The sequence below is a fragment of the Spermophilus citellus genome, assembly GCF_964194105.1.
Source record: "Spermophilus citellus genome assembly, chromosome: 12".
Classification (NCBI taxonomy): Eukaryota; Metazoa; Chordata; class Mammalia; order Rodentia; family Sciuridae; genus Spermophilus; species Spermophilus citellus.
The window spans coordinates 111,654,134-111,672,713 of NC_138198.1; the positions used below are offsets into that span (position 1 = coordinate 111,654,134).

The following is an 18,580-nucleotide window of genomic DNA, read 5'->3' on the forward strand; positions in this document are numbered from 1 at the left end:
GAGGAAACTTCATTTAGTTCCCTGTCAAGAGTTAACAGATAACTTTCCCCCGTGGGCCACCTCAGAAAACAATATATATTAATATATATAATAAAAATATTCAAGTAACAGTGTTGCCAGCCCAGATAGAATGTCACATAAATCAAACCACCCTCCTCAAGTTCACCAACAAACATGCTCAGTAAGGTCTTGTGGCTGTGCTACCTGACACCATACTGTGGAGAGAGAATTCAACTCAACAGGTCTGAAACAGTGTTTACTGGTAATGAGAGCATAAGCTATAAGAAGCCTAAGTGGTGAACAATTACCGAAGACCATTTATTTAACCACTTCTACCTCTGCATCCTCGCAGAACAGATTGCAAAATCAACCTAACACTTTGCTTGGAAAACAAAATGCACATCTGTAGCATTTGGTGGCTAGAAGGGCAAAAGATAGCCCATGGTGGCTGGGAAGTACATTTGGAAGTATTAAAGAGCTTTAGGAAGTTTCAACAACCACCACTACCAAAACAATAAAAGCAAATGCCCACCACAAAGGCTCTCCAACAAGCTAAAGGCATGGATTTCAAATAAAGGATTTTCCAACTTCATTCACCAGCTACAGTGTAGAACCAGCAGCCTGTCTCATGTAGGGACATCTGTAGAGGCTTCTGGTGTGGGTCATCCACCCTGTGGGTCTGCATTCCAGGCTACTGTGGAGTGGTCCCAGGGACAAACTGGATCAGCAGCACACTGCAAAGGTGTGCTCAGTAAGGTCTTGTGGCTGCGCTCCCTTTTGCTCAGACTTGCGGGATGGGGGGCTCCTAGCTCCCCAGCCTCAGCTCCAACCTAGTTCTCCCCTACTAGCACAACCTGATCTCTCTGCACAAAACCCTTTACCCAGTCCACTGTTCCTACTTAATTCCCCTTCATCCATCAGACTTCATTTCAGATATGCCCACCTCCAAGTGCCTGTCCTGACTGCTCAGCGTGTTCAGATTTCCTTATTGCAGACTCTTCTCCTGCCATACATCTCTCATATTTGTAGAACTTGATAATTTTTTTAGGTTGATCATGTCATTAATGTCTGCCTCCCCCAGTTAGGCAACTCAGGAACATATATATCTGCCTTGCTCAACATTTCATTTCCAGCACTTGGCACTTGACCCCGACACTTGGCACATGACCCCGACACACATTCTCAATAAATATTTAATTTTTAAAGAAAATTTTACTATGTGTAAATTTTTAAATATTAAAAATTCAATCGTAGGAATAAAAAAAAACATAAGTATATTTATCTAGTGCTCCAGCAGTAAACTGACATAAATCCACATTTTTAATGTCTATGCAAAAAGGACAAATGGAGGGCTGGGGTTATAGCTCAGTGGTAGATCACTTGCTTCACATGCATGAGGCATTAGGTTCAATCCTCAGCACCACATAAAAATTACAAAATTTTAAAAATTTTTTAAAAAGGGACAAATGAACAGTAATTGTCATTGCCTCCCATAGTGTCTAGTACTAAATTTGAGAGTGCATTTACAACAATACTCTTCAAGGTCCAGTTTCCATAACCAGTCTAATCTATCCTCCTTCTTTAGATTCACATAGACATCCATATATGCAGATTCTAGGATTTGGGATTTTCTTGCAAATATGCAGTCTGCACATTTTTTAAAAATCTTTGAAGAAGTCTACTTGTGTATTTCTCTAACACCTATTTGAAAAGCACTTTCTTACTGAATCATGGTAGAACTTTCATCCAACATAGCATCGTATGCGCCAATCACAAAGCAAAGGCTGACATTTGTTCTTTATGTCACTACAGCATCTAGCATGGCATAGCATGGCAGCTGGTATTGGGCTCTCAAAAACTTTTAGATGATGAATGAGCAAATGTGCAAAAGCAGTAAATGAGTAGGAGTTAACCATTCTATGGGAGAAGCAATATGTTTTGTTTTGATCGATTGATTGATTTTTGGTAGCACTAGGGGTTGAACCCAGGAGCATTTTCTTCTAAGCTACATCCCCAGCCCTTTCTATTTTATTTGAAACAATCTCAGTAAGTTACCCAGGCTGGCCTCAAACTTGCAATCCTCCTGCCTCAGACTCCTGAGGAGATGGGATTACAGGTGTGAGCCACTACACCCAGCTGAGAGTTAATCATTCTTAATAAAGCTGTCATTATACCAGTGAAATACATTCCCACTGACAAAAAAAAAAAAAAAAAACTTGACATGTATTCATCTCCTGCATTTTTCTGAACCTTTCAACATTCTTTACACAATCAAGGCTGAGGCCATTACAAACTACCTCTCATCCACTGTACCAAAATTTTTAAGATTAATGTATAGAATTCCTTTGCCAGTGCAACAATGCAAATGTGCACCCCATATAAAAGAGAAATAGTTGTGTGTGCATCAAAAAATAAATTAAAGAATAATAAAAAGTTAGTAAAATCAGGGAAAAATTAGATGTCAGAAGAAAATTAATCTAGCAACCTAGCAGTTAAAAGTAAGTAGACAGGGCTGAGGGTGTGGTTCAGTGAGTGAGTGCCACACATGTGTGAGGCCTGAGTTTGATTCCAGGATTCTCAGCACCGCATATAAATAAATGAATTAAATAAAGGTCCATCAACACTAAAATAAAATATATTAAAAAAAAAGTAAGTAGGGGCTGGGGTTGTGGCTCAGCGGTAGAGCGCTCACCTGGCACGTGCAGGCCCTGAGTTCAATCCTCAGCACCACATAAAAAATAATAAATAAAATGAAGATGTAAAAGAAAAGTAAGTAAATTAAGAATCACACCACAGTGCTCACAAGAGAACAGGGGGAAAAAGGCCTCAATGGTATGCAACATCATCAGTCAGTGAACAATAGTGCTCAAGAAGACACACAAAGAACAATTATCCAACCAAGGATTAAAACTGATAGAGTTTCCTCTTTCTTTTCAAAAGTGTAAATTAAGTCTTAAAATATTATTACTACCTGGTGACCAAAATTTTTTTACTGTGTTTAAAATTATAAGGCTCAAAATATTTCTAGTATAAAATCCTTAATATTATGAAAAGTGAAGAAAAGGGTTGAAGAATACATAGAATCTCAAAAATACTGTTTTAATCTGTCTAGAATATTCTCATTGTAACAAAATATTTCTCCTTACTCTGTAGCACTCAGAATTATTCATTAATAAATTTTTCCTAAGCCAATATCAACCATCACATGAATCTGTGGCCTCACTGAAGTACATGGTATTGTGAAATTTATATAGATCACAGAAAAACTATCATCTCAACCCATCCATACTTGGGGAAAGGGCAGTATACATACACACATATTTTTTTTTCCTATTTGTGATAATAATTATGTTAGATTTAATCAAAGGTGTATCTGGCCATTCCACAATGTTTTTACAAACATTTTATAAGTCTTGGCTAAGATATCAGTATCTTTGAGACAATTTTCAAAATACATTTCTAAATTAATATATGGCAATATTAGCTATCACATTCCCTGCTTTTGAACAACAACAAAAAGATGTAGCACTAGTAATGGTGAAGGCAGTGATAATAAAAATTGTAAAGCTAATTTTCACATCTTAAAATGTTTTAAATATAGTAGTGCTTTTTTCTGAAAAAGTGGAAACCCATCCTGAATTGCACTGGTGAGTTTTGAATTATTTTTTCAGTTTTAAGATGCAGGCTTTAAGGTTCTATCACTGTTATCAATATGAATAAGCTTCTTAACAGCATGCAAAATAACCCAGATTTCAGAGTTTGGTTAAATAAATAATTTTCTCCAAAGTAGCTATCATTTTGGATTGAGAAAATTTCCACTGTCAAATGATATCCCAGGAAGAATTCAAAACAGGGAACACAAAAACCTCAATTTCTATCCCGGATATTAACATTTAAAACATACTTTTGGAAGAAATCTATCAACAACCTCAAGAAAATCTGACATCAGGAAAGAAACCAAAATTCCACATCCAAGGCAGGGATGTCTTCCTGGAGATGAGCACACTATGTTTCTAGTCCAGAGCCAAATCCTCTAAAGAGCAAGGACTGGTAAAGAATAAGGCTGTCTCTTTAATCTACCATTTCCATTCAGGTCTCTCTGCTCCTGGTTCACAGTGATTTTTTTTTTTTTTTTTTTTTTTTGGAGGGGAGGCAGTTCTGGGGATTGAACCCAGGGCCTCAGGTGCTAGGGAAGTGCTCTACCCCTGAGCTATACCCCCAGCCCCCCATAGGGATCTTGATACAAACTCAGTCCCTCTTTCCAGTTAGGTCAGAGAGTCCACTAACCCTTCATTATTAATCTTCCCTGTCAAGAAGTCAGCTTGCATTTCTCTACATGCCCACATTATTGTGTCTTCTGAACACTGCATGCTAATTATGTGTGTGAAATTTTCTATTCTTTCTTGTTAGACTAGATGCCCTCCAAGGGCAGGATTTTTCCTCCCACAAAGCCTATGCCAACCTACAACTGCTAACACAGGGTTGTGAACTTAGCATGTACTAAAAAGCATATCAGAGGAGCCATCAATCAGAATTACAACATGGAGATAAACAGCTAGCTAGCTAGATCACAGGCTACATCCTGTCTCCACTCACAACATATTAAAACCCAAGGGCAAAACTGAAGCTATGCTACCATCTCCAGCTAGTGATAAAAGTAAATATACCTTCCTAACCATTCATTACCAATTTTTACTCATCTTAAGTGAATATAAAAGCAATTACTGACAAGGTATGCCAATTTGCACGTTTTTCATGTCTTACTCTTCAGTATTTTACATAATATGAAAACTGGATTGTCCAGAGCTATAATTTCAATATTCTCCATAGAGGCTACGTCTTTTCCTAATGTAACAATCCTCTAAAGACTTTGCAGTTAAGTCTTGGTTTGGGAAATTTGAGATTAAAAACCTTGCATTTGGATGCCTTACAATTCAGCTAAGTACCCCAAAAGGGAATGTTTAAATTACTGGAAGATTAAAGCAAGGAAGAACATTCTAAAAGGTACCTTATAATGGGCCTTTGTCACCACCTTCTCTGTTTTATTGAGAAAATAGTCTGTTCCCATAGGGCTGAAAGTTTATATGCCAACCATCAGTCTAGTTTAACTATTCGAAGTTAAAAATGTCAGAGAAAAAAACAGTTGGTAATGGAAATGCTGACAGGCCATGGAGTAAGCAGCCCGGGCAGGTGCCCCTGAAGCCAGGGCCATAACTCAATCAAGCTGCATTTTGACGTCATCTGTTACAGAAAAAAGCCAAATGGTTTATGAACAGCACCAGAACCCCCGAGATTAAATTACAGCCCTGATATTTAATCATGGGTCTTACTTTGTTATTTTTAATAACACAATACATTTTAACAGTTATTCGTCAACTGCCTCAGCCAAATGAGAACTTTCGATGACAAGTGAGCCGGATTACGACGCCCATCTCTCACAATCTCAACTTTTATTACGTTTTCAGAAATGGCAGATTATACCAGTTCTCCTCTTCTTAATAAACACACAGTTGATACCAACGGATGGAATCTGAACCTTAATTAAAAGCAGCACAGAGCGAGTGCATGTGCATCCTGGTCTAGCCATTCCCAACCACAGGACTTGGGGGAAAGACTTTCAACCTCCCCAAACCTTGGTTCCTTATCTAAAAATTAATAGAGCATCTCTAAATTCGCTTGTACATCCGAGGGTCTATAAATTATTTCCTTGAAAAAAATATGGTGTGATTTCTTTGGGATTCCCTGAGGATCTGCATGTAAAATTTTTATGGCACAGAAGTCTATGGATTCAACTACAATGACTCTGATCAAAGAGGCATTCAAGTACATGAGATTTATAAGCTAAAGTTTTTAGAGGCAATATCGGCATCAGCAAATGAAACAGGTTCTTTTAAAAAGTACCATTACAAATACTGCCGCACGTGTGAAGGGTTGTTTGCAAAACAAATCAATACAGGCACATCCAACAATGGATCACAGCTAATAAACTACATATAGTAATTACCACCAATGGCAGTCGAGAAAGTCATTCATTAAATGTTAATTGTCACACAAAAGTACAAAAGCGTCCTCCTGAACAATCTTGTGGCTGCACCTTTAAATTAAATACTTTCTTACAGCCCTGAAATTCATCCACATAAACTGATTTTAAACACACCTGGGTATTTGATATGCTGATTAACTGGGCCTTTGTTTTTGAAATGAAAGTAAACATGACAACCTTTTCAACACTTTTGCTTATTCCTGAGAGTCTAATATAAATATATGTGTATATCTTTCTCTCTGTGTATGTATATACACACACACATATATATATATATATATATATATATATATTCCTTAAAACAAAGTGCTAACCAATCTTCTCTAAAGACTAAACTACTACTTTCTTATGTGTTTCTCATAATCATTAAGAGAATTATGGTGCAAAAGTATCCTAAAACCCTGTGCCACACCTTGTGTTGGTCTAAATAGGCTCACACATATAGAAAAAGGACAGCTCACACATTAGCTTGTAAATGTGGTGGTCAATTTGGAGAATTTTACTCCGAGTAATAAGAAACCAGAAACAAAAACCACCTTTATTAAAAAAAAAAAAAAAACTATAATGTGCTTTACTTCTCTAATACTTAGCACTGTCTAATTAACTTGGAAGAATACCGACTGGGTCATAAAAAATAGCTCATAAAATACAAAAACTAAGGAAGGGGAGATTTTTTTTGTTGTTGTTCCTACCTGCCTTCATTTTGATGCTACATCTGTACAAGATCTAATTTAACTGATACACATATAGGTACTTCAGTTTTGGCCAAGAACACTTTGGTTCAAGACTTGTAAACTGAAGAACATTTCAAAACACACCATGTTCCTTATTAGGCAACTTAAGATCTGTTATCTTGGCTTATGGGAACAGATCTAAATAGCATCATAATACTAAACACTGAAAATCACAGGCCTGAGGCCACCAGGACTCAGCTCCATGCCTTGGACGAGGTTGCAAACTTCCAATATAAAATGTAGTTTACCATTAGGAGTAAATGTTTGATCTGTAAAGCTTACAAAATTACTTTGTTTATCATAGCAGATGAAAGCAAAAAGGAATAATTTTAAGCTCAAAACAAAACTGTTTATATGACAGTCTTTACTGCTCCATGATTCTGAGCATTTAAGACAGATTCGAGCAATTAACAGCATAAACTTTCATTACATAGTTCTATTATATATGTTTATGTGACTTCGCTGTTCGTCTGTTATTTAAGTGATTTCCTCATTACAATAGTAGGGTAGGGATGATTTGCTGACACTGTCAAAAATGTTAAGCATTTCTGTCTCGAGAGTTCTTGGATCCCTATGCTTGTTTAATGCATTTTATTTACTGAAGTCAGTGTCAAATAGAGTACTGCTTCCTCCTTCTGAATTTAGAAAACTAACATTTTAAGCACATGTCTGGTAATAGACACATCAAAACTTCCAAACTGCTTATTATAGTGATGCAGTTTGAATTTAGGATTATTGAGCTTGAATGTTCAAAGACCTAACAATGAACTATATACCTTTTTTACACATAAAGACAGGAGATCCTGATTTTTTAGCTATTAGCAGGTCAGGCTTGGCTGCCTCAACTTCTGACTTGATTACATACATAAAAATAGTTGTAAATAGGATATTTTCACTAGCACCCTGTAGATAACAGAATGAAAACACAGCAACTCTAAAAACATCCACTATACTTTCTTTGTAAAAAAAATAACAACATGAGAAAAGTATACTAAATCAGCCAGACATGGTGACATACACCTGTAATCCCAGCTGCTCAGGAGTTTGACAGAGGATGATTTCAGACTGCAAGTTTGAGGCCAGCCTGGGCAACTTAGGGAGACTCTGTTTCAAAATAAAATAAGGGCTGGGGCTGTCCCTCAGTGGTAGAGCCCAGAGAGCATGTGTGAGGCCCTGGGTTCCATCCCCAATACCTCAAAAAGAAAAAAGGAAGGAAGGAAGGAATTAATTCTAAGTCACAATGAAATCCTTCAAAAATGAATTAGAAGGGTAGCTTATTTGGATAGTAAGACAGGAAAAGTATTGGGTATGCTTTATATCATTACCTTTAATAAGTTTTTTTAAAAAATGGCTTTCGACTGTAAAGACCATAGCATTTCATGCCAAGCCTCAATATTCTACTCTATAACTATCTGCTCTTGAAAAACTGAGCTCACTCTTGAGTGTCTGCCTACACACTTGTGCACATGTGTATGAATGGAAAGTACTGAGGACTTTGGGCTGGCCACACCTGAGGTTAAAACCTAATTTTATTACTGGCTGCCTTGAAACAAGTTGTATCTCAGTTTCCTCACCTATACATGGGACCCTGGCATCTTATTGGGTTCTTGAGCAGATTAAAAATACAATACACACACAGTGTAGAGCACACCACCTGGTTCATTAAGGCGCACTTCAATTTTGTCAGTGTACTACTCACTCACACTGAGCTATTTTACCCAACCTCTTGCAAACAGGCATAGGTGAGACCAGGCAAAAGGGAATGATCTATAATCCAAAATTCTGCTCCAAACCTGAGAAAAGCATACAGAGGGCACACACACATACAGAAGCACTTACAGTGACAAATATCACCACCCAAATCCTACTAGCCTATTATGCAGGTTAAATGACAGGAAAACAATGGTAAAGCCAATGCTATATCCAATAAAGGGTTTGCAGGGCCAAAAAGAACTAGCAAACCAAAAGTAGTTTTTTAGAATAACAATGGCACAGTCTAGAAGTTCCCTAACTTGGGCTTCAGCTTTCTTTGGCTAAACACTGAAGGTTGTGGGCAGTGTATTTCTGGGGGTTTTCATCCCCCAAATTCTGTGGCTCTATGATAATGAGTGTCTGATAACACTGTACTTTTTTTAAAAAAAAATCTATTAAATTGCTGTGCCCTTTACAAAAAGTTACATGACCACTATGAAATGTTCAGTGGTACACACACACACACACACACACACACACACACACACACAGGGATAGCCACTAGCTGTCCTCAACAAATACTCTCAAGGGTAGACCAATTTTTTCATACTATCACCATAAACTCAAATTGATACTGATGAAATGATTTAAGGATATTGACCACTTGAATTTTCTCTATCAGAAAAAATTATTTACTCATTATTTTCCCCTCACTGAATTTACTTAATTGACATTCTTTGTTGTCATGCAGATAAAAGTTAGCTAACTTATATGAATGCCAAGAATTTTTTTTTTCTCTTGAGTGAGATGTTTCACGACTGCTCTTAATCATTCAAACACCAGTTTGTTGAGCAGGCTTTAACAACTGCTGACCACCTAAGTAAAACCAAACAGCTACAGGCCTGCTTAAAGATCAACTTCTAAACTAAGGGAGGAAGATGAAGGATCTATCATAGACCAGTCAGAAATACATGTGACCACATCAGACCAATAAGTTCTTTGGTATACATAATTTTAGGCCCAACTTTAAAACTACTTTTAAAAAAGATGCCAATGAGATAGTATGTTTATCTTGTACTCACAGGACTCAAATGTGACCAAATAAAGTAGACATAGTTTTTATATCAGAAAATTAAGCCTCTCCTGATCAAAAATTATGAACACTTAAGCAACTTTTTTTTTCTTTTCTTTGGTAACTCTGTCATCCTACTTTTTAATGAGAACAATTCTCCAATCATGCAGGCATATGGATGCTTTTTGTTGGCTTTAAGATCAATGATATAACGGATATCAAATCCCTTTGTATAAATTATCATACAGGTAATAACTATTTTGTGAAAATAATTCCAGAGCCCACCAATTCTCCCTGTGAAGGTCATGGAGGCTCTGGACCATCATGGCTGAATTGTTTTACTGCTTTCTGCTGAACACCTGCAAACATCAAACAAAAACTGCAGGTCCTTTCCTGGGTTGACAAAAGCCTTTCATGTGAAAAATGCTCCCTGGGAATGTCAGGCTGTAGCTCAGGTTACATTCCATTCTCCCTAGCAGCCTCCCCATTTCTTAAGGTGGTAGGAAAAACCATGTTTGTGAAATGAAAGATTAAAGAGAATATGGCCACACATTATTTTTGTTCTCACATTGCAAATCATGATGGAGCATCCTGTATTTATGGAATCAGAAGCTATTGGGAACTTTTAAGCATGAAATATTACCATGCCTCACTCTGAAAAAAATATAGCTGATTTTCAACTAGGTATAGTTTACTTATAGTTCAGATCTCTCTTTACTTATAGTTCCTGGATCCAAGTTTCAAAGCTACTCATGAAAGTGACATCTGAGTCCACTCAGGACAATGGATATTAACTTGAAGTAACTTTAGAAAATTATTTCTCTGTCCAAAGTTTCCTAGTTCATCCTTTCAGTTAAAGGGCAAAGTGCAGCTTTGTGACTTTTAAAAAAATTTGTTATGCTTCAGAAAGATTTATCTTTTATTGAGTAGAATATAAGTCATCTTCTTCACTAACCCTGTGTTCCAATATGTCTTCATAGATGGGGAAAATAAACATTCCAATCTGCATCCTATATGCTACAGTCACCATCATGCAGCACTGAATGAACACCCTGCATTTTCAATCAGACAGGCAGAATAAAAGAGTCAATAACTTTCTACCCTTACAAGTAAACATCTGGTCCTAAAAACTACACTGCTGAAACAAAGGAGGTTAAGTTCAACACCTTGAAAATAATCATTGGATATCTACTTCACAGTCATTAGAAATACTGTAACATGGCTCAGTAAGGACAAAATCTCTCTCTTATGTTTATGTATACATAAACACACACACAAGCAAACATATCTATGTACACACATCATCATCATCTTAAGAACTGTATAAGTTTTGATATGTGATTACTTACCAAAATACATTAATACATATTCAATTTATTTATCCCATACTCTCTATGAACACTTAAACATTACTGCAAGGACCTTACTTAAATATGTGTATATAAAATGGTCCATATACACAGTTGTCTAGTACATGTCATACCTCTAATTCACCTCCATTTATTAAACCATATCTAAAGTAACACATTTAAGTCATTCCAAATGTGTCCATCTTTACAACAGTGGAAGCAAGTTATTTCACAATGACTTGAAAGTAGTCCATCTCTATGTCTGTCTGACATCTACTTTCAGATTTAAGCTAAAAACACATTTCTTAAGTAAAACATTAAGAAAATTACTGTCAGAGATAAAGTTAGTTACTGTTTTGACAGTGCCTAACATGAAAAAACAATCTAAACACTTGTACTCATTGTACTCATCTTTGCTTCAAACATTCATATTAATATTTTCTGTCTTAAAAGTTATAAAGAGAACACCATATAGAAACAGAAATGCAATAGCAATGCAACAAACAAATAAAAAAAATATGTCCTCAGATAGAAAATATTAGGGTCTAAGAGAGTAAAGCACCAACACATTTTCAACAGTACTTCTAATCAAAGAGGACCCAAAAATATAACTATAGGAAGTATCTCATATAAAAATCAACTTAGAGACAAAATTTCCCTAGACTTATGGGGGTCAGTAGAAGTAACATATTTCAAAATGAGCAACTTTTAAAAGCTTTCAATTTATTGCACAAAAATATACCAATTACACAATTTATCTAGGTGAACAGATTTCTTTCATTGCTATTGCACCAGATGAAAATTAAGAGATGTGAAATTATATTTATAGTTGATAGACAACTCCACTGGCATCTTACAGACTCAAAGATGTCAACATTTACCAGTCTGACTTAAGAATAGTACTCTGCCTAATGTACTGTTATATACCATTGCCAGAACTCCTAAAATACTGCAGCTGTTTAACAGGCATAAATGGATTTAAGCCTTGGAATTAAAGGATAGCAGGCAACAATGTATGACTCCTTATTTAAAAATTAATTGAACAACAAAAAAATACATCTTATATGAATATCATGTTTTCAGTCTTCACTTTTAGTAAGAGACATTCAAACAGTCCCTACTAAAAACTCCTTAGATGCCAGATAATCATTGTGCACAGATTCCTTTGTGAATACCGCTATCGTTTTTTTTAAGCATCACCCAAAGATCTTTCATTTACAAAATGTTAAAAGTCCTCCCAAATTTGCAACTTTAAATATAGCAAAAATTCTTTGCAAAAGTAAATGATGAGGGAAAAGAAACAGCCAAAACATCAAAAAAGATATTTTAAGTAGAAATGAATTCATATTTAGCTTCTCAGCTTAGCAAGAGGCTATTTACAGCTACGGTTTACTAGGCAGCATTCATCTGCAAAATTAAGTGCTCATTGCTTTAAAAGGGTTAATTGTACACAGTACCTAATAACTGATATTATTTACAAGGGATTTCCCCTTTTTATGAAAGTTAGATTTTTTCCCCCTCTATTTTCAAATAAGGAACATTAATGTATTCCCCATGTCAACACTGGCATTATCTTCACATGTTTGATTAGAACTATATTAGAAAATCACTTGTAATTGAGTGACGGAATTTTAAGACCACTTTCTTGACTTTAAAAAAAAGGTCCAATTTTAATTGCAAAAAATAACATTTTGTGTAAGTTATATTACTGATGGATAATGAGATAACCATATCATTATAGACAACAATTCAATGACTTTTTTCAGAACACTTCAACAGAGCCAAAAATATGCAATGAGTAAATAAACAGCTAGGAACATTTAACTTCACACTAAGAAAAGAATTTACATACTTGAGCCAGTAAAATGTCCACTTGCCAAAGAAGTTGGTCCATTTTTCCCACTGCTCACAGGAGGTGAAAACATCTAAAAAGAAACAAAGAAATATTACAGTTAATAAGAAGACACTGTGCCTTGAGAGTTCATCAAAAATCTTTCATACTCTTACCAAATAACTCAGAGATTATGCTAAGGGTTTATTTAGTAAAATACATCACCAGCCAACTTAAAGCTAAAACAGGCACAACCTTTCAAAATCCCCTCCTCATTACCACTGTTCTTTCTTTTTCCTCGGGCACACTATTTCTAAGCAGTACTGCTACCCTCTGAACACACACAGTCCCCATGTTATCAAGATTCAGGTTGCAGGGTAGCAGCCTTTCTAGAAAACACTAGTTTGACAAAGGAGAAAAAAAAAAAAGTTGTTTGTTTTATACTGAAAACCTTGGCCATAAACGTGGCAATGTCCATTTCCATCCCGTACAGGATTTGCCTGTCATATGTGAACCCAAATAAAAATAAAAGTGCCACCTGCACTAAATTCTCATTTCGTCTCTAACATGAGAGCAATTTGAAGCATCTCTCTCTCTCTCTCTCTCTCTCTCTTTCTCTCTCTCTCTGTCTCTCTCACTCTCACTCTCTTTCACTCCCTCTCTCCAGCATTTATTTCGACCCTAATTGGTTTCCCTCTTTTCCACGTATCTAGTGGATAATGCACACCTTCCTTGAGTCAAGAGCCTGCGAAAAGCAAAGAAACGAATGGAGAAAGTGCAGCAAGCAGAAAGGGGGCTGCAAAGCTGCCTATGGCTACGTTTCCTGGCAAAACTTCCGAAAGCCATTTCTCCAAAAGAAGGTCTACAAGAGGAGCAGCAGTGGTAGCAGTGGCGGCGGCAGCAGCAGCAGCAGCAGCAGCAGCAGCAGCAGCAACATGAAAGAGCCCCACTTAGAAGGCGGTTTGGATTTTATTTGTGTGTTTTGTGGATTCTTTTTATTTTGCTTTACAAATGCATCTTATACCAAACTCATCTGGCATTAAAATCGAATTCATTCCCCTGACATGTTGGGAACTTGGGTTAGGAAAGGGAAGCAGAGGGGATGGAGAAGGACCAAGTACAGTAAAACTCCACAAGTGTGTAAGTTCCTCTTTGTACTGATCTCAGGACTATGAAATTTACAAAAATAGTCCAAAGGGTTCTAAAGAATGTATGCTAAGCACATACATAGGAGTTTTCAGAATCCCAGGAAAAGAGGTAACTAGGAGAACTACAGGTCCTACCAATCCACAGCATCATCAGTTTAAAACTTTAAAGACACTACTGGATCTATTTTCTGTTTTCCATTTCTAGAAAAAAATAAATAAGACAAGGAGTAGTGCATGGAGTATTGGTACTCTCAGTGTTCATATGTGGCCAAGTTTTAATGGTGGTTTACAGTTTTAGGGGTGCCTATTTTTCCTGTCCACTGGGGTGATATTCCATTATTTGGGGGAACTGGTGGGTAAGGAATTCAAGGCAAGAATTCGATTCTAAAAGAAGCCTGAATCGTCCATCACACCCCAAAACGAGTTTAAAACTTGTCAAATAGACCTTCATATTGACCAAGGATTCTGCCAATTAAAAATCATTCCTGTCCTTTAAAGTACTATTGGTTTCTAGCTGAAGTGTTTGGGATTTTGTTGTTTTTTTTTTTTTTTTTTTTTCCACAGCTGTTGTTAGTTTCCACCGTTCTTTCTTACCGCACTGAAATCCAGTAAATCACTCAGCTCTTTGTCCGTCCCTAAGGCAGCCATTCGCTGTTGGTGATGCATTTTAGCAAAATCACACAAACCTAGAAACATGGAAATAACCGCAATCAGAAAATCCAGTCCCAATCCTTGAAGAAAACACAATCGGATTTTTGGAGACTGGGGGGTTGGGGGTGGGGATGTGGGGGCGGGTGGGATTAAGGTAGAAAGGAGGGAGGGATGGGAGAGTTGTTGGGTTTTGTTTTGTTTTGTTTTTAAGATGGAATAGGCAGCAATAGCAAAAAAAAAAAAAAAAAAAAAAAAAAGCGAGATTGTATTTCCAAAGAGACATCAAACTGGGAACATCCACTCTAAAACCAAATCCGGGAAGGGGGGGAAAAAGCCGCTCTTCAGCGCATCATTTTATGCAACAGGAGGTAGAGCGAGAAATGAATGGATCACAGAGAAAAGAGAAACTACTCAGAACGATCCGGTCTCAACTTTCCCCCCACCCTCCACCCCACCCCCTCACACACACTCACACGCGCACACACACACACTCACACGCACACACACGCGCGCGCGCACACACACACACACACACACACACCACTCCCTTCTGCATTTCAAAGTAGCTATAAAGAAATTAAAGATGAGCGTCTCTGGAGTGAAAACACGTCCAAAGGGGGAGGGGTGACAAGGTCGGCGTGGAGGGGGGGGGGGGACAGAGTGGAGGGTCGGGTCCTGTAATGGTCCAGCACCCTAATTTGTGAAAGAAAGGGTTGTAAAAATTAAAGTCAGGCCCTTGGCAAAGTCACCGGTCCCTCCAAGTGGGCAATGCTGGGGAGGGGTGGGGGGCAGCGACGAGGGGGAGGGAAGAGGCGCGGGAGGGGAAGGGGTGTCTCTTCCAGGAGCGCCGGGAGCCGCTGCCCGCGGCGCGGGAGGCGCGGAGCCGCGTGCGGGGCCGCCGAGCCCGAGCCCGAGCCCCGCGCCGCCCGGCGCAGCAGCCCCGCGAGCCCGCCGGCGCCGGTACCTACCGCCCGCGCGCGAGAAGGGGCTGTCGGTGCACCGCCGGCGCCGAGGCGGCGTTCATGTCTAACCACTGCCTCCACCACCACCACCTCCTCTCCGGCGCCCGCGCCCGCTCCTGCTCCTTCCCCGCCGCCGCCGCCGCCGCCGCCGCCGCCACTACAGATCCGCAGACACACAGCCAAGATCCCTGACTCTTAACACCAACTCTCTTCTCCGGGGAGGGGAGGGGACGGAGGGAAGGGGGGAGGGGGAACACGCCGAGGCGCACGGAATTGCAAGTTCAGCAAAGAAATGGGTGGGGGGGCTCCGGCGGGGAGACGCGGCTCGCTCCGGGTCGAGCTGCCTGGGATGCATCCCCCCCCAACCCCCCGGAAAAAAAAAAAAAGAAAGAAAAAAAAGAAAATCTCAACACCTCCCCCGCTCGCAAAAAAATACAAACGAAAATTCATCGAGCACCTCATTTTTCCTCAGATCATCAGTTACAATCTGAAGCCTGAACAGTTGTGTTTTTGCCCATTTTCATCCATCCGAGGCACTTTGAAATGTATTCGAGTTTACATCCCCTCTCACTTCTTTCTTTCTCTTAACTCTCGTTCCCTCTCACTCACACATCCACACACGGCAAAGCAAGTTTATACTAGGCTGCAAATACACGTGATGCAAAAAGACTTTGCCAAGAGGAACAATATTTTTTTTTCTTTTCCATACATAAACCAAGCCACATTTTTGCTGGGGAGATTTTCGGTTTAGTAGTTTTGCGTTGGGGGCAAAACCTGAATTGGATACTTTCTTCACCCACCCTCGTAAGTCACAGAATAGTAGAGCTGCAAACTTCGGTCAAAAAAAAAGGGCAATTTGGGGGGGTGGGTGTGGATGTTGTTTTGTTTTTACACTTGAGTTCCTAGGCACGCAAAGTCCGCGTTCGCCAGCCCTATAAGTTTTTCATCCAACATTTACCATCATAGGCCCTGCATGCTCTTAAAATACACTTTTTCACATCACTTTTTAGGATAAAAATTAAGCTTCATAATTCTATCGTTTCATAATCACAAACGTGCTTTATCCAGTATATGCAACATACGCTATGTTAACATGTGTTAAAAAACACATTCTACACACCCTGATATTACTAGATGCTCCAGTACATACACAAAATGCATGCACATACTTTTTCGTATTGGCAATTATTTAATAGGTCGTTCCTTTTGTTTTAATAAAGCGTTGGGATCGACATTTTAAAAATTAAATTCAATTACAAACAGTTTATTCTGACAGCAAATTGTAACGTTACCTTAAATGGCCACAAATATGCTCACAATATTCCAAGGAAAGAGACTTTAAAGAGAGAAACAAAAATCTTCTGCAAGTACTTAGTATCTCACATGTGTATCCCCCAAAAAAGTATTTTAAGTAGTACTCAGTCCTGCTCCAGGGATATCCACAGATTACAAGATTATGCACCTGGCTCTGGTATTTGCATTTTCCACCATAAAACTGCAACAAAATTACCTCCCCCAAAAAATAAATCATTAAAAAAAATCCAACAACTTTTTCTTATTGTTTATAAAAAAATTATCAACACAGGATAGTTATAATATTTCCTCAAACAAATCTTGTTGGGTTTTTTTCTTCTCCTCTTATAAAGTCTTAAACTTGTTCCAAGTTTAGAGGTGTCTCATCATCATCATCCTCCTCCTCATCATCATCACCATTGACTCCCCCGTGGAGTCACATAGATAATAATAGGTTTCCCTGAAAGATACATTGTAATCCATTCACATCCGGGCACTGCGGGCTTATAAAGAGAAGGCGCTGCGGCCGCGGCTGCTCCTCCAGACAATGACTGGGGAGGGGCGGGGCGGGAGCGGGCGACCATAGAGTGGTAAACAGAGCGCCTAGAGAGGCTGGCCAAGATGGCGGCGCGCGTCGGCCACGCCTCCTCCGGGAACGGAGGCGGGTGGCCGGGCTCGAGCCCGCGTCGCGCGTGGGGCGGCACTGCAAGGGTTCCTTGGGTTGGGGTTGGTTGCAGGCCGTGTCTCTGCGCGCTTCAACTTGTTCCAGTTCCTTGACTGACTCCGATCTTTGACACAATAGTACAGTTTCTGAATGCATTCAGTAATTAGACTCCATAGACTTCCGCAGAGGAGCCCGCTTCTGGGTAGACCTGGAGGGAGGCTTGGAAGAGGCCATGCGGGCCTCACCGAAGCAAGCCCGAGTCCGGACTCCCCTGCAGTAGGGATCGGTGTTCTTCGCGAGGCGTAGGCGGCATGGGAAAAGGCTGCCGAGGCGTAGTCGTTCCTTGGATGAAAGAGGGATGCGGGTCCTCTCCCCTCCACCACCCCGCTGGCCTTCCTGCAGGTCCCCTGCCAGTGTGAGAACTTTCTCGGTCCTGAAAGTCTTCCCTTGCTCCATGTACCCTGTGTAGCCTCAAGGGGAGATGGTACCAGGAGCCACGACTGACTTCAGTTTTTCTGTTCTGGCCAAGCAGTTACCGTCTCTATCTTATCTAATGTGTAATGTGCAAATATTGGTGTCTACTTTGAGAATTTTGTACAGAATATGGATACAGAGGAAGCCACCACTCAAGAAAAACTCTGCTTTCACCCCTAATTCCTCAGTTAACTCACCGATGCCTCTAAATGTAGCCAACAGGATTTTAAATGAAGATTTACCTATCTCAAAAGAATAGCTTTTAGTCCTCCCAGCAGAGAAAGCAATTAATAATGATGACAGGTTACAGAGTGTTTACTATGTGCCAGACATTGTCCTAAGAATTTCACAAATATTGGCTGTCTGAATTCTGAGAAAGAACCTATAGAGTATTTCTTACTGCCTTGCTTTACATATAGGGAAACAGAAGTAAGTAAAGTGACATAGCTTGACCGAGGGCAGAAGTTTAAACTTGCCTAAGTGACGCAACTATCTACATTGAGGGAAAGAACCCACCTTTGAAAGGCAATCTGTGATCAGAGTCCATATTAACCATGTTCCTATGCCATCTGGCATTGGGAACGTCTTAATCTCTATTTTCTGACAAATCGGTGGCAGTAACCGAGTTGAGATCAGTTTTTAAGATCTTTTGTTTACTTCTAAGTTT

At 39.1% G+C, this 18,580-nt stretch overlaps 1 protein-coding gene across 12 annotated transcripts in view; it reads right to left on the reverse strand.

Annotated features, from left to right (window-relative positions):
• TCF4 (transcription factor 4) overlaps positions 1 to 17,266 on the reverse strand; it is a 349,860-nt gene extending 332,594 nt beyond the window's left edge. For 2 of the 12 annotated variants that reach the window (XM_081263405.1, XM_081263402.1), the window contains exons 1-3: positions 15,489 to 15,685; positions 14,464 to 14,555; positions 12,743 to 12,815 (exon numbers count right to left, since the gene is read on the reverse strand). In XM_081263405.1, coding sequence (XP_081119531.1) covers positions 12,743 to 12,815; positions 14,464 to 14,535 — 145 coding nt within the window. In that variant the 5' untranslated portion in view covers positions 14,536 to 14,555; positions 15,489 to 15,685. Of the gene's footprint in view, positions 1 to 12,742; positions 12,816 to 14,463; positions 14,556 to 15,488; positions 15,686 to 15,939; positions 16,072 to 16,774 lie in introns of those variants that run through there. The other 10 variants (XM_081263404.1, XM_081263401.1, XM_081263403.1 and 7 more) reach the window with 8 other exon arrangements.
• Between the last annotated feature and the right edge of the window lie 1,314 nt (positions 17,267 to 18,580).